Source organism: Taudactylus pleione, unplaced genomic scaffold (assembly GCF_031769625.1).
Source record: "Taudactylus pleione unplaced genomic scaffold, aTauple2 ptg000366l, whole genome shotgun sequence".
NCBI lineage: Eukaryota > Metazoa > Chordata > Amphibia > Anura > Myobatrachidae > Taudactylus > Taudactylus pleione.
The window spans coordinates 4,039,301-4,054,587 of record NW_028284767.1 but is presented as its reverse complement, the minus strand read 5'-3'; the positions used below and the strand labels follow the sequence as shown (position 1 = coordinate 4,054,587).

Genomic DNA, 15,287 nt, shown 5'->3' with positions numbered 1-15,287 from the left:
TGTCGACATTCTGTCTGTCTGACATTCTGAATTCTCATGCTGAGCGTACACCATGATTGATAACTGTATTTTGTTTTTATTTCTGGCTAGCGGTTTACATCCTTCCTGGCAAAACTTTAAATAAATCAGATTTAGAGAGGAACAGAAAGAAAATGTCTCCTACTTGTTGGGCTGGGCGATTGTATGTTTGGCTCTCATGTTCATTTTGGTTTATGAGAAGGACTTGGATGTCCTGGCAGTGAGCTGGATGATCTGTAATGTGCTGTTCTCATAGGTGGACATTCCAGCTGCCCAGAGGAAGCGATTCACCAGAACAGAAATGGCCCGTGTGCTGATGGAGAGAAACCAGTACAAGGAGAAACTAATGGAACTTCAGGACGCGGTACGCAGGACAGAATTGTTGAGGTTAGTCCTTAGGTATTAGCAAAGAAAGTGCTTCAGAAGCTACACTATGTAGACAAAAGTGATTAGACACCCCCGCACAAGCAAAATGCATACCATTGCACACGAGGTCCAAATGGCCACTAATGTGGCGGTTTCGACAAGCACACTTTGTAGGGAGGCCCATGCACTTTGTAGGGAGGCCCATGCACTTTGTAGGGAGGCCCATGCACTTTGTAGGGAGGCCCATGCACTTTGTAGGGAGGCCCATGCACTTTGTAGGGAGGCCCATGCATTTTGTAGGGAGGCCCATGCATTTTGTAAGGAGGCCCATGCACTTGCACTTCTATGGAAACAACAAATGTTTATATTAGGGAGACAATGCCACCTGTCATGTGTCCAATTGTGTCATCAAGCCGGTATGTAATGTGTAGTGCAGGGGTTCGCAAGTTTCCCAGCAGGTCATGTTTTGTGATATCTGTCTGTGGAAACAGGTGGGATAATTACAGACCCAGCAACATAGATTAACTCATCTGTGCATGATTGAGGAAATCCACGAAACGTGACATGTTGGTGGTACTTGAGGACTGGAGTTGAAAATCCCTGCCATACGTAGTGTATTGCTCCAAATGCACAGGCAAAAATCATTTATTTATGAACAATATATAAAATGAATGAATGTAGCAACTCTGGGGAAGGAAAACTGGGCTGCTTCTATTTTATTGCTCTGCTGCACAGGCGGAACTCGGTATACCCTTACAAGCAGTGGCGTAAGTTCATCCCAGACGCCTGGAGGCAAGTTATAATTTGGTTCCCCCCCCCCCGTCACAGCCGCTGACTTTGTAATGTAGCATTTCGCATGCAGATACACAAGTGGTCGCACACAGAATGTAGGCATGCCACATAGCATTTTAATCAGCAGAAGCTGCTTATGCATCCTATTCACATCGTTGTTCGAATAAGACGCTTTTGAAGGGAAATATTTGCACAAAAAGCTGCTCTGCACTACCAAGTCACTCTGTGCTCACACGTTATGTGTAACGCGACTTGTAGCACACAGAGTATAGATGTATGTGGAAACATCTGTATGCATTAGTCACAGATAAGATAGTGATCTGTATGGTGCAATTAGCATGAGGCTCAGAGTCCTGGTGAAAGCCACCTGATGTGGGGTGGGGAGCCCTCCTGATACCCCTGATGGAGGGGTAAACCACCTGTTGTGGTGGCTTTGAGGACTGAGTCAAGATACTGTAAGACTGCCACTACACTGTGGTGGAACTGCAAATCACAAAATGCCCAGTCTACTGCCGATTGCATCACATGCCGGGAAGTTGCTCCACCAAAGATCTGTCCCCAAGACTCAGTCGCTGGTGCCCTGGGTCCCCGCCACCCATGCCCTCTTATCCGCAGCTCCATCCGGTGTATCCTTGTTGACATCCAGCTCCTGGAAGAAGATCTGCAGCCGCACTAATGCTCGGGCCGGTCACTCAGGACTCTGCTGCACGGCTCTTTTGTTAGAGCTGCCGCCAGGGAAGAGGGGGACGGGGATTTGTGGGTGAGGGAGGCACTGTGACTGTTGCACGGGTCCGTGGCTATGGGTGCCACCAGGGAGTAGTGGGATGGGGATTTGTGGGTGAGGGGGGCGCCGGGACTGCTGCATGGGACCGCTGCGGTGGATTCTCTTGTAACCGCACTGGGGGAAGGGGCGGAGGGGTCGGGGCTGCCGGGAGGCTTGTCTGCCTGCTTTTCCGCGGGTCCGGGAGCAGCACACGATTTTCGGGAGGCTCACGGACGAATCGGGAGGGTAGGCAAGTATGGTGGCTGCTCAGGTGCCGGGAAGAGGTGGCATGTATTGGGCGACTGTGATGGTACACTCGGGGAACATAGTTACAGCCCTAAGTGGGGCAATAGAGGAGATGCCCCTGCAGTGCTGGCGCCCGACGGCAGGCGCCTCCATTGTCTCCCATAGTTCTGCCCCTGCGTACAAGGATTTAAGGCTCCTATTTCTGTTTGTGATTTGAAATGGAATCGAGTTTTTCAATGCACAAAAATAGTTGCAACTTTGTATTTGAATATTGTGTGAATATAATTGATGTCATGTAATCATTGGAGGTTGAATGTCTTGGTCAACTATTATTGACTGCTCAGCTCGGGCTTTTCAGACTGTGATTTGTGCTTAAGGGGGGATATATATCAAGCCTTCTAAAGAGTGGCGAAGTCTGCAATAGCAGCCAATCAGCTTTGAGTTAGTATTTATCAAGTATGTTCTATAAAATGATAGGTAGAAGCTGATTGGCTGATATGGGCAACGTCTCCACTTTTCCACTCTGTAGAATGTTTGTTACACCCAGGGCCGGCTGTATGCATACGCATGGTACGCAGCTGAGTAGGGCGCCACATAGTGGAGGGCGCCTCAGCTGCGACCATGCGGGCCGCGGGCAGACTGTGTCACTACACAGTGACAAACACACAGTCGCGGGGCCGGCGGCTATGTGTTTGTTTTAATTTGCAGCCAATGAGAGTCAGACAGACTCTCATTGACTGCTGCACTCACTGCCGTAACCGGGCTGGAGCTCACTCCATCTTCCGGCTCCCGCAGCGGGTAATGGGAGAGACGTCATGACTTCTCTCCTATAATGCAGAGCGAGCCAGCCCGGGAGGACAGAGGAGCAGATGGCGGCGGGAGTAGGAGCCGGAGCGGGAATTCAGGCAAGTGTTTTTTTTTTTATTACGTGTGTCTACTGGGGGGCATTGCATCGGGAGGGCACTACTGTGGGTGGACCACTACTGGGGGCATTACAAGAGGGGGACTACTGCTGGGGGCACTGCATCGGGGGACCACAACTGTACTCGGGGCACTATATAAAGGACAATACTGGGGTCACTGCATGGGAGGGGGAGACTACTACTGGGGGCACTGCAGAGGGGGGACCACTTCTGGGGGCACTATATAAGGGGCACTATTGGGGGACTGCATAGGGGGACCACTCCTGGGGCACAATTGGCATTGCATAGGGATGACCACTACAGGGGGCACTGCATAGGGGGACCACTACTGGGGGCACTGAATAGGGGGGACTATATAAGGGGCACTACTGGTGGACTGCATAAGGGGACCAATCCTGAGGCACAAGGGGCACTGCACAGGGGGGACAACTACTGGGGGCACTGTATAAGGATCACCACTACTGGGGGCACTGTATAAGGATCACCACTACTGGGGGCAATGTATAATGGGCACTACTGGGGGCCTGCATAATAGGGACCACTACTGGGGGCATTGCATACTGGGGGTACTGTATAAGGGGCACTACTGGAGGGACTGCATTAAGGTGCATATGGAATGGGAAAGACTGTTCCCAGAGTGACGAGAAAGGGGTGTGTGTCATGGTTACGGCTTTTTCCATGAGACCACGGCCCCTTAATTTTTTTGGGCACGTGCAACAATATGCCTGGGGGTGCCAAAAAATATATTTGCTTACCAAAAAATTTGGGCTAGATCCAGCCCTGGTTACACCTCCCCCTAACTAAGCTAACCTAAAATGAGAGGCTATTACAATAAAAAAAAAAAACTTTTTTTTCTTTTTATTGTATAGGTGAATTACTTTGGTTAAAATCCATATATATTTACCATCTTGTCTCTGTGATTGTACACATGAATTAGGTTTTACACTTGCTTTTTATGTTAAGCTGCAGCGCTTATTTTTCCTCTTAGTCATTGCTGATTTGCTGGATTAGGGCTCTGATTCTTTGGACCCAGCTGCTGCTGTTCGAAAATATGTAAAAGGAGGAGTTAAATGCTCCTGTGCAAAGCATTAGCAATCCACAGGATCTACTGCTCATTCATATCTGTAATGTGGCTAAATCCATAATAGCAAAAATTGGAAAAGCCAGACTCCTCCCCTGTTGACCGACTTCCTGGCTTAAATTAATTTTGGCGTGTCCATGAAAGATATCACTAGCCCACAGAACAACACAGTAGCCAAATTCCATACAGTATTCTATCCTCACTCCTGGACTCTGCTGAATCTTCTGTCCTTTATCTACCTTCCTTCCTCTTTTATTTTCTATTACATAAAAGTTAAGACCTGGATGTACTTTGATGTTCTTTAACTCTTTTATTTTTTTTTACATTCATTTATTTTTTTTATTTATGGGCCTAATTTGTCAAAGAGTTTTATCATTCACAACAAGTGATAAAACTCGTTGTGTATGATAAACAGTGTTCCAGCCAATCAGCTCCCAACTGTCATTTTTCAAACAGATGACAGTTGGGAGCTGATTGGCTGTAGCATCATTATCATACGCAAAAAGATTTATCAACAAGTTTTATCATATACGAGTGATAATGAGGCTCCCTATGTATGTTCCATGTAGTTTATATATTATGGTTTCTTGGAACTGCCTATTGCCTCTGCCTATTTTTGTTCTTTTATCCCAGTAACATCTTACGAATACTGTCTTTGATGATTGCTATTCCTTATTGTACATCGGTCTGCTTCAATAAAAAAACATTGTTTTAAAAGCAGCAGGGGGCGTCTGTAGTAAAAAGATGCCAACTACATGCATTTGCGATCTGATACAGGGCTCAAAGACGCAGCATCGGATCATCTGCATGAACATCGGTCATATGAGGAAACCTCAGGTTACTCAGGGTTGCCGGTGTTTCACGCTGCCAGGGCCAGTGATGCTGCGTCGGCAGATGCAGCCACTGGTCTCGACATGCCTACAAAAAAATTGTAGATGTACGTAAACCATCGAGTTTGCGTACATCTCTAGATTTGGCCCTGAGGGGTCTGTGTACTATGCCTTGGAAAGAGATAAAATACCAACCAATCAACTCCTAACTGTCACTTTACAGACTAGTCTGTAAAGTGTCAGTTAGGAGCTTATTGGTTGGTATTTTATCTCCGTCCACTTTATCTCTTTCCAAGTCTTAGTACATAGACCCCTAATAGCTTCATTTATCAACTGTTAGAAAAATGACAGTTGGGAGCTGATTGGCTGGAGCACCATTTATCATAAAAAGTGATATTTATCACTAGTTTTGAGTTATAAACTCGTTGATAAATGAGGCCCTTAAGTGTCTTGTGAATAAATTGAGTCAATCCAACAGGAGTTTCACAGCTCATACAATACTGTAGGTATATGTTTTAATTAGTGTCAGAAAATGAACTTGTATCTGGGATAATTTGTAGCAGCAGGTTTGAAGATCTAGCTCTGTATACCAAAGGAATGCTAATAAAAGGTGCACAGTTACCCTAGGATAAACTGTATTGTAGAGAATATACTGTCTGCTCTTGTATACAGCACACAAATAATATGCTGCTTCATTTTTACATTGTTAGAGCAGAGCTAGGATGTGCCCCCTCTCAACTCTAATGTATCCAAAAAATGTACAGGTGGTAGAGGCTAAGACAGTAGAACAATTTAAACATGCTTGGGATAAGCATAAGAATATCCTTACAAAGAATGATCACATAGGGTTGAGGTTACCAAAAGGTAATAAAGGGCAGACTACATGGGCCGTGGTTCTTATCAGCTGTCAAATTCTATGTTTCTAAATAAAGTTCATAGTGTCATATATATATATATATATATATATATATACATATACATATACATATACAGGGAGCCGGAGCTCCAGGGCGCATACCTCTGTGACAGATCGGAATATGTCTTTCTGGAAGCTCAGACTACAGATTTAGAGAAACACAATGTAATGCCAAGAACTGTTGACTACGTTTTCCAATGTATACATTGAAAGGAGTCTCGTGCTTAGTAAGCAGTCAGTTAGTAGGGTGGACATGGCAAGTAAAGAAAAGGTAATGGAATGAACAGTTAAGCAGCTGCGTAGTGGTAGCTAGAGTGAATGGGAAAAGGATGACCTGTACTGGGTTTTATTTCCCAACAAATGTGACAGACATGTTTAATTGGCAGTTCTACATGGAACTGCTCCCAGCTGCTACGTCTGAATTCTACCCCCAGAAACCTCTCTGTCCTTCTCCTTTGAGGCCCACTCCACCTGCCTGTTGAAACCCTGTGCACCTTCAGGGGGCTGTCATCTACCTTCCTATGGCCCCACGTCCCACTTCCTAGATGACTTTTTTCTCTCCTCTGACTGTCGTTCCCACATCCTAGGAGACCTCAACAATCCTATTGACAATCCCATAAATTTTGAGTGACACTTGCGGTAGTCACGCTCTCTCGCCAACTTTATATATTTCATATTCATCATATCCTCCCAACAACTCCACCCTATCAGTCTCTAAACCAGGGTTAGGCAACCCTTGGCACTAGTTTTACAAAGTGCCTCTCAACGATGTATAGTTGTCACCCTCAGGGTCAGTCGCTCTCCTATTATGTACACTATGCCGCCCTTCCCCTCAAACTCCACCACATTCCCTCAAAGAGGAGACCTTTGTGGGCACTAGACCCTATCAAAACAAAAGAACATATAAGCATGGCCTGCATACCCCGCCAGGCCTGTGTCTCTGGTGAGTGAATCACATAAAATTGTACAGCATGTCTTTGTCTCCAGACTACAAATTTTCAACTTAACCTGAGCAAACTAGCTTAAAAAAAGAAGGATATTAACATTTTGTACCCATCTATTACTTTTGTAATTGTATATGTTGTAACGTTGGTGGCACTCTGAAAACATATTTGGCTTGTAATGTTCAAACAGAGGAAAATATTGTCCACGCCATTTCTAAACAATCTTATTTCAAGTCTCTCAGTTCCTCCCAGAATATCAATGTCCACCATCCATTTGCTACTTTCAACATTTTCCTTTGCCTCCTACTCCTCCCTTTCTCTCCTCCTTCAGAGTACCTTTGACTTTGTCACCTATTTCACATCCAATAGTTTTTGCTATCCACCAGGACTTGTTCTCCCATTCCGTCTCAACCATCTCCTGTCTCCAACTGCTTGTCCACCCTGTCCTCCTCCTCCCCTGCCACTGGGGAGAAAGTACATGCCCTTCTCACATCTTTTCTCCCCTCCACCTTTTCTCCTGGGCCCATTTCCTCTAACCTCCTACTCTCTCCTGAAGCCCTCTCACCTCTTCAGTCTGTCTATGTCATCTGGTACCATTCCTCCTTCAAGCATGCTATCGTCACACACATCATTACAAAACCGAGAAAACTACCTTACCACTGTCCTCTCCGCACACTCCCTCCTCGATCCACTTTGTTCTGTTTTTTTTCCCTCAACTCTCCAGAAATGGTTCTCACTAAGGTTAGGGGGAGGGTTAGGCACTAGGGGGTGGGTTAAGTGGCAGGGGCGGGAGGGTTAGGATTAGGCTGCGGGAAAGGTTGGTTAGGGGGTTAGGCTACATACCTTCAGGCATCCCGACTGCCGGCATCCCGTAACCCAACCCAACAGGTGATGAGATATTCAATGTTATTCACTTCACCTGTCAATTGTTTTAATGTTATGGCTGTTGGGTGTGTGTGTCCATATATATATATGTGTATCAATCTGTCTATCTATCTACCGATCGATCGATATATACAGACACACGCATTTGTCAGCCTTCTGGTGCGTCCTAGTCGCATCGCATTGCAACTTAGGGCCATATTCAATTTGGAGCAAAATTACGTAATTTTCACCTATTTCAATTAGCCCCGTATTCAATTTGAAAGACTTTTCGCAGGTTCAAAAAGTCTTTGAAAAAAACGGGGATAACTTTTCACCACTGAAATAGGTGGCGAAAAAAAGTGCAGAATTGGGGTTTAGGGGTGCAGGCTTAAAAAAAATATCCTGCACCCCTGGGAATGTAATTTAAAAATAAACTATGTCAAAAAAAGTCAAACATATTAACTTTAATTTTGGGGTAAAAAAAAATTAAAAATGGGGAACACGTTTTTAAATAACAATATTAACTGAGGGGGGGGTTCCCAAGTATGCGGCATGTGTTTAAAAGAATGCGGGTGGTAGCGGCAGGTGCATTTTTGCAGAATTTTAAAAACTTACTTTAGGGTCTTAAAAATATGCTTACCCCCATTTTCATGTACCCCAGATTTGATAGGACTAGCTATTTCCCCCCCCCCCAAAAAAAAAATCTAAGTGCTATTCTTCACCACTTTTTCATAGCCGCAAATCTGCACCTACCGCAGCTATTACAAACCCGACTTCCTTCAGCAGGCAAAAATGGGGGTACCCATGGTGATCCCCCATGTCTGGACATCTTTAGGGGAGCCATAGGCACATTTCCCTAAAATTCCCATTTTTTTTCGTACAACCAAATTCACAGGGTCCCGCTGTCGCTCATTTTAAATTGAATACAGGGATAAAGCGTGCACGCGCCCAATACTTTATCCCCAGAAAAGCTCCGTTGTGGAGCGAAAAGTCCAGCACAGACTTTTCGCTCCCTAAATGAATATGGCCCTTAGACATATTTTCAGCGCAAAAAAGATCCCTGGTTCTAGCAGAGTTTCACAGGACCACACGCCCCCCGAGAGTTGCTGTTTGGCGTTACTTCAGCAAAGATGAGTGAGGACATATCTGTTTGTGCCGAAATGCACTGGCATGAAGTTAAGCAGTGTGTGCCAGCGTGTGAACTCCTTGGTACTGGAGCTATCCAACACATTGGCACATATTGCTTTACAGGTTTGTCAATTACTTTTTTTAATTTAAGACCTCAGATATATTTTCTACTGAATTGATATTATATATTGTTTTGTTAATATAGAGATATTTTTTGTTATCATTCAAACCTAATAGGATCTCATGTGTACATGCATTCATATTTACAATGTATTACTTCCCCTTTAATGATTATGTGGCTGGTGATTTATATTTACCTACAGTATACAGACCTTTAGAATAACTGCTTTTTCACACACACACATCAATAAAGTGCAGTTGTGTGCATTGCCCCAAGTAGTGGTCTGGTGTTAAACATCTTTTTGGACTAAAAACTAATGATAAGGTTTTGCATATATTTTGCTTGATGTCAGACTAATAGGTGATCCATTTTTAAAAGTTGAGTTTAACAGGCAGCACTAACATTTCTGTAGAAGCCATTTCTAGTTGTATTCTTCCTTTAACCTTTCCATCAGTAGCTCCATTTACAATTTAGCAATGTTTTTTTTTTTTTTTCATTCTTTATTTTGAATGGTCAATCAAAATAGAAGTAAACACACAAAAGGGGCAACAAAAGCCCTAAAACAGACCAAATTTAAATCCAATAGTAAGCAAAATTAAAATAACAAAAGTCAGGTGACTAATGGAAGGGAGACAGGAGTACAGGGGGGTTAGGGCAAGAGAAGGGGGGGCCACGAGACTATCATAAGGGTAAATACACAAGAAGCATCCAAAAATAAGAGAAAACAACAGCAAAGGGGAGGTGGAAATAAAGAAGTAAAAAAAGGATACATCATTCACTGCCCATGGGTGCACTCGTGAGGATTACACTCAAGAAAGGGGACATGGTTCTACGTTCAGCAAGCAGCCAGGGAGCCTAAACTTGGGTAAAAACATGTTCTCGATCTTGAAATTAATAAGTGATCTCCTCAATGGCCGCCACATGCCAAATCAGGGTATTAAGTGCAGTGAGAGGCGGGGGAGAGGTCTTTTTCAAATTTAAAGCAATCAAGGATTTTGCCGCCGCCAAAATATGTGCGGCTAATTTCCAAGGTCTAAATTAATGCGATCACAGTGCGATAGCAGCATTTTTCCAAGATGCCCACCACTGTATAAAGCCTCCCATTACCCATTACATACATTTGCAAGTCAGCGAAAACATTGAGTAACATCAGACCCATACGCACCGTTGTGTTTGAGCTGACCTGTCTCAGAAATTGCTAAACGTCCTGTTGGTGTCTTGAGCTCAGGCTGCATATGCAGTCGTAGGGGCTTAATTATGCATGCCCCTGTAACGACGTTAAAACACACTCCTTCAACCCCCCCCCACTCTCCACCCACAAACGGCACTTCCTGTCAATCAGTTCGGGATGGGTCTGCGTAGCCGCTGTGTTCTCTTTTATGAATGCAGCGGCCGGTTCGCACACATGCACTGTGACTTATACACATGGGCACAGCGCAAACATTGGCCGGGTGCGTGTAAACGCAGACTTGTGATCCAAGCTGAATGAGGTCCTAAGTTCCAGAAGGGGATAATATTCGGACAGGTCCACCATATAGGGATCATAGTACCCCTGCAGCCAACAATTGGGTGCAGAGGACGGGAACATTTTATTTAGTCTCTCGGGAGTATAATACCAGCAATAATACATTTCATTTGCAGTCTCTTATTTTGGTTGTGATAGAGCTTTTGGCTATCCCCATTCTCGTGGCATCCCAGGCCTCATCGTCTGGAGGAGGTCCAAGGTCTCCCAAGCAATTTCAAGGGGCCTCATATGGGGAGGGTGATGTCTAGAAAGAGGGCATAAAGCTGGGAGATCAAGCCCTTGGACAAAGACTCTCAAAAGGTGTAAGGGCTTGGAGAACAAAGAGTGAGGGTAGGGAGTGTAAAAAAAAGGCAATTTGAAGAAATTCAAAAGGGCTTAGTATCTAGGACTGGGTTTGCTGTTGTAGTTCAGACAGGGCATTGACCCTGGTCAGAAAAATCAGCAGGGAATTTAAATCCTACACGAGACAAATTATGAAACCTTGTGGTAGAAAATCCAGGAGGTAACGGGGTTATGCCAAATGGGGTCAAGGGAGATGTTGGTGAGGTAAGATTCCTCTGGATCGAGTAAGAATCCCAAAGTTTGGCATTAAATGTAATAGTGAGGAGAAGTTTGGATTTGATCACTGAGTTGGGATACCCCCCCAACCCCCCCCCCCTCCCCCCATAGATTTGCACAGGAAAATGTTTCCATATTATATGAATGTGTGCATCCGCACATCATGACCCAACATTGCGCTGAACTGAATGCCCTCCTTTGCTTCTAAATCAGGGAACTAGTCATACGTTGCCCCATGTTAGGAGTAATTAATTGGGGCTATCAGATAGAAGCCACACCATACAAAATAGAATATATTCTTTGTTTTTATTTATCTGAGTAAGTTTTACATTTTATGATGACAGTAGAATAAAATTGCTGATATCTTTTCTACTGATTATTGATAGCAGATGAGTAGCCTTATATTTTTATTTCATGTTCCATAGTCCTTTAAAGAATGTATCACACTTTTTTTTATTAAACATATGTTTTAAACTAGACGTATGCAAATGTTTCTTAATTTATAATATTATGTTAACGGAATATGTTGCTATATATTGCTCAGCGGACAATTCCATGTTTTTATGTTCTGTTTTCTTTTTTTTCCAGGGCTTCAAAGGATGTGCAAGATGTACAGATAAAAAAATCTTCGTTCTGGAAGATGTAAGTGTAAAATGTTTTTAATAACTTTGAGCTTTGATGAGGAGTTTTCGTCACTTAATGGTTAGATACGTTCTCTAGCTTTGAGGAACACATAGTAGTCCAGCATACATGGCATTCATACTCTTATAGCACCTGCAGATGCCTGTAACGTACATGGATTTAATTCATGCTGCAATCCCACATACTTTCTTGTTTTGTTTGAAAACTATTTAATTTGTCTGTCGGCAAGCGAGTCGGCTGGATAGCCCATATGTGGGCCAAGTGCGTACCTGCCATTATATGGTTAAAACTGAAATGTACACTCTCTCTCACTTGGAGTGCACTTCCATTACATTTCTCATGCTCGTTTAAGAGGAGAGGTCACCAGATCTGAATTAGAGCCCTCCCTGTATTTACATGAAAGTGTGGGGTACAGCATCGCTGCATCATATGTGATGTCAGTGTGAGTTCCTTTGTGCTTCGCAATATATTAATAACAGTTTAGAAATAAGAATATTAGTAATAAAAACACTACCAAGATTTCATTGATTAAAGCAGATTTCTAAATGTTAAACAAAAATATTACTTATTTTTGTCATGGGATTGCAATTTTAATACACAATATTTTGTAATTTGCATGTTGATAATTAAAGGGATGAGTTGGCAACCCTAATAGCAACTGTCCATCTGCTATTTGAGTGCAGGAACATCCTTCCCCTTCCAGTCTGCCAAAATACTCTGCCAGGAGTCCCCTCGTATAAACTCATCCTGTGTCTTTTATGTAATGTATGTACAATCTGTTCCTAAGCACACAAGCTCTGCTTTAAATTAAAATCTGTGATTTATGAAACCTTAAATTGCTGATATGGTTTTATCTTCATAGATATAATTTTCCCTTCTGTTTCCTTTTAAACTATATTGATGCATAACAGAAACTTTGTACTTGTATCACTATTTTAGCAATTGTATGTATTCTGATTTGTTGCCTCTATAGTCCTAATGCTGCACCTGGCTGTATTGGGGATCACTGAAATCTTGTTTTACATATACAGGTTTGACAAAATATTTAGCTCTTCTAGTGGACCACAGGGGAGAACAGTAATGTCACCACTGACACCTGCACCAACGCTGAACAGAGCGCGGTCTGCATCTTCCGTAGCCTATTCTGGCACTCAGGGGAACAGTCCTGTACGGAACCAGTCAGTGAATTTTCACATACCTAATAGCCCACATACAGAGTGAGTAGCTCACTGTTCTCTTGCCATCAATCAGCACAATGTCAGCATAAAACATGTTTTTCTTTTTTACTGTACCATTACTAAAGGAAATGTGCTATAATCATTAAATGGTATGGTCTCTTAGGGGGTCTATTTACTAAGCCTTGGATGAAGATAAAGTGAACGGAGATAAAGTACCAGCCAATCAGCTCCTTCCTGCCATGTCTCAGGCTGTGTTTGAAAATGACAGGAGCTGGTTGGCTGGTACTTTATCTCCATCCAAGGCTTAGTAATAAACCCCTTAAAGTTGTCTCACTGATAGGTTTGGGGAATGATTGTAGTATAAGGATCCCACTTTATACCCCATTGCTAAAGCACACATTTGGCCTGTGTTATGAACTGGGATTACTAGGTGATTGAAATCATTCTAGATCTCTGTCAGTGTGTACTTACTACTTGGATGATGTGCCATGTGAATAAATGAAACCAAACTTATGTTTAAGTATGTAAGTAAAGTATATTTGAAGTACAAATAGTGTGTGTGTGCATATGTATGTATACGTGTGTGTATATATAATATATATATATATATATATATATATATATATAAATATATAAATATAATAGAAATTTCTCTTACCTAAATGCTGGGGGACACTGGACCATGGGGTTGTAGCCGGGACTGCAGGAGCTGGCACTTAAACTAAACCTGTAGCTTTAACCCTAAGCTTCAGCCCATGGTAGCTAGTTCTTTTTATTTTACTTTGTAAACATTTTTTTTTTATTTTATTTTTAGCAAAGTTTCTATAGCAGCGTACAGTGTGAGTGCAGCAGCGGCAGGGAGGTGCGCTAACCGGCAGCACCCCCCTTAACACTCCAGTCTCCTCAGAGACTGCCTGGGCCCGGGCACGAAGCGCGCCCTCACCTTTATAGAGGGTACCGGGTGGCCACGATGTCATGGATGATGGCAGCGATCTTGCTGGGTTTAGTTGGGGCGGCCCCCTTGTGAGGTGCGCGGAGCCACAGGCTGCCCACGGTGGGGCATTCCAAGTGCTTTCCCCGCAAAAGGGGGAGTAGCACTTGCTGAATGGAGAGAGTACGCATAGCGCAGGGGGACCGGAGCCTATCAATGCTGTACTTCCCCCTGCTTGTGGCTGCTAGGTTCAGCCTTACTGACTGCGTTGGACGCTGGAAGAGACAGAACTCTGCTCTCCTACGCCATCTGCCTCTGCGGGCTCAGTGTTTATTCCAGTGGTGGTTTCTTCATCTCCTCTCCTCTGCGACTGCTAGCCTGTCCAGGACTGCTAAGTATTCCATTATTTAGTGTTTGCTCAGGGTTTGGTGTGACAGCTCCCAGTGACCTGATAATTTTCTGGCCAGCCTGCGTCCACTGTAATCAGGGGGACCGCGTGGAGACCATGGCGGATAACCTGAAGGTGGTCAGAGCAAAATGCACTACCATGGCATTGTTTTTTACGTGTGCCCAGTGTCAGGCAAAATTGCCATGTGGATAGGTTGGACTCTGGGGCACTGTGCACAGATTGTCAAGCGCGCAGGCGTCAGTGGCACCGTGTCCACCGCGGACGCGCCAGTGTGGGCACAGTCTATGGGTCAGTCACTCTCCGACTTGGTGCAGCTTATAACGTGTCAGCAGGAGGAACAGGCTCTCACGGCAGCTGCAACCGTTTCGGCCATACAGAGTGCTGGATCGTCAGCGGCGGCTGGTGTAGTTTCCCCGCAGGGGCCCAACCACCTTGGCTTCGTACCATGGAGCACACGGCGGCAGGATTCTAGAAAATTTCCTCTTATATGGAACGTTAATTTGAGGATCCTAAGGTGCGCGAAGCGCAGAAGCGTCTTCCTTTTTTCAGGGGGCTGCTAAAGGTTTCCGAGTCCGAGGAGGAGGAAGGTGAACTAGCAGAAGAGGAGGTTCTCCCCGAAGGGGAGGTCCTGGAGCCTTCTCTGGGTCACGGTGTGGAAGATCTAATTACTGTGGTGCGGCAGTCTCTAGACTGCCTGGACTTGGAGGCCCAAGCACAAGCGGTGGGATCGTTCAAAAGTAGGCATAAGAGAACAGTTACTTTTCCTGCTTCCTCGGATCTCCGATTTCGAGGAAGGACCCAGATAAGAAGTTCTTATCTTCTCCCTCCCAAGTTTGCATTCCTTTCCCCGCTTCCATCTGACCATGTCACCAAGTGGGAGCAACCTCCCAAGGTGGATGCGGCGGTGGCCCATTTGGCTAAGCACACTGCGCTTCCCGTTCAGGGTACGGCATCCTTCAAGGATCCGCTGGATAAGAAATTGGTTGGTTGCCTTAAATCCATTTTTATTGCCACTTTGCTGGCCTCAGCGTGGGTAGCTCGGGCTCATTGCT

General features: G+C 44.4%; 1 protein-coding gene across 1 annotated transcript in view; it reads left to right on the top strand.

Annotated features, from left to right (window-relative positions):
- LOC148508430 (C-Jun-amino-terminal kinase-interacting protein 3-like) overlaps positions 1–15,287 on the top strand; it is a 111,352-nt gene that overhangs the window by 61,070 nt on the left and 34,995 nt on the right. Inside the window, exons 12-14 of the mRNA XM_088444545.1 lie at positions 275–405; positions 11,664–11,717; positions 12,749–12,934. Of these exons, the coding sequence (XP_088300671.1) occupies positions 275–405; positions 11,664–11,717; positions 12,749–12,934 (371 nt within the window). The remainder of the gene's footprint in view (positions 1–274; positions 406–11,663; positions 11,718–12,748; positions 12,935–15,287) is intronic.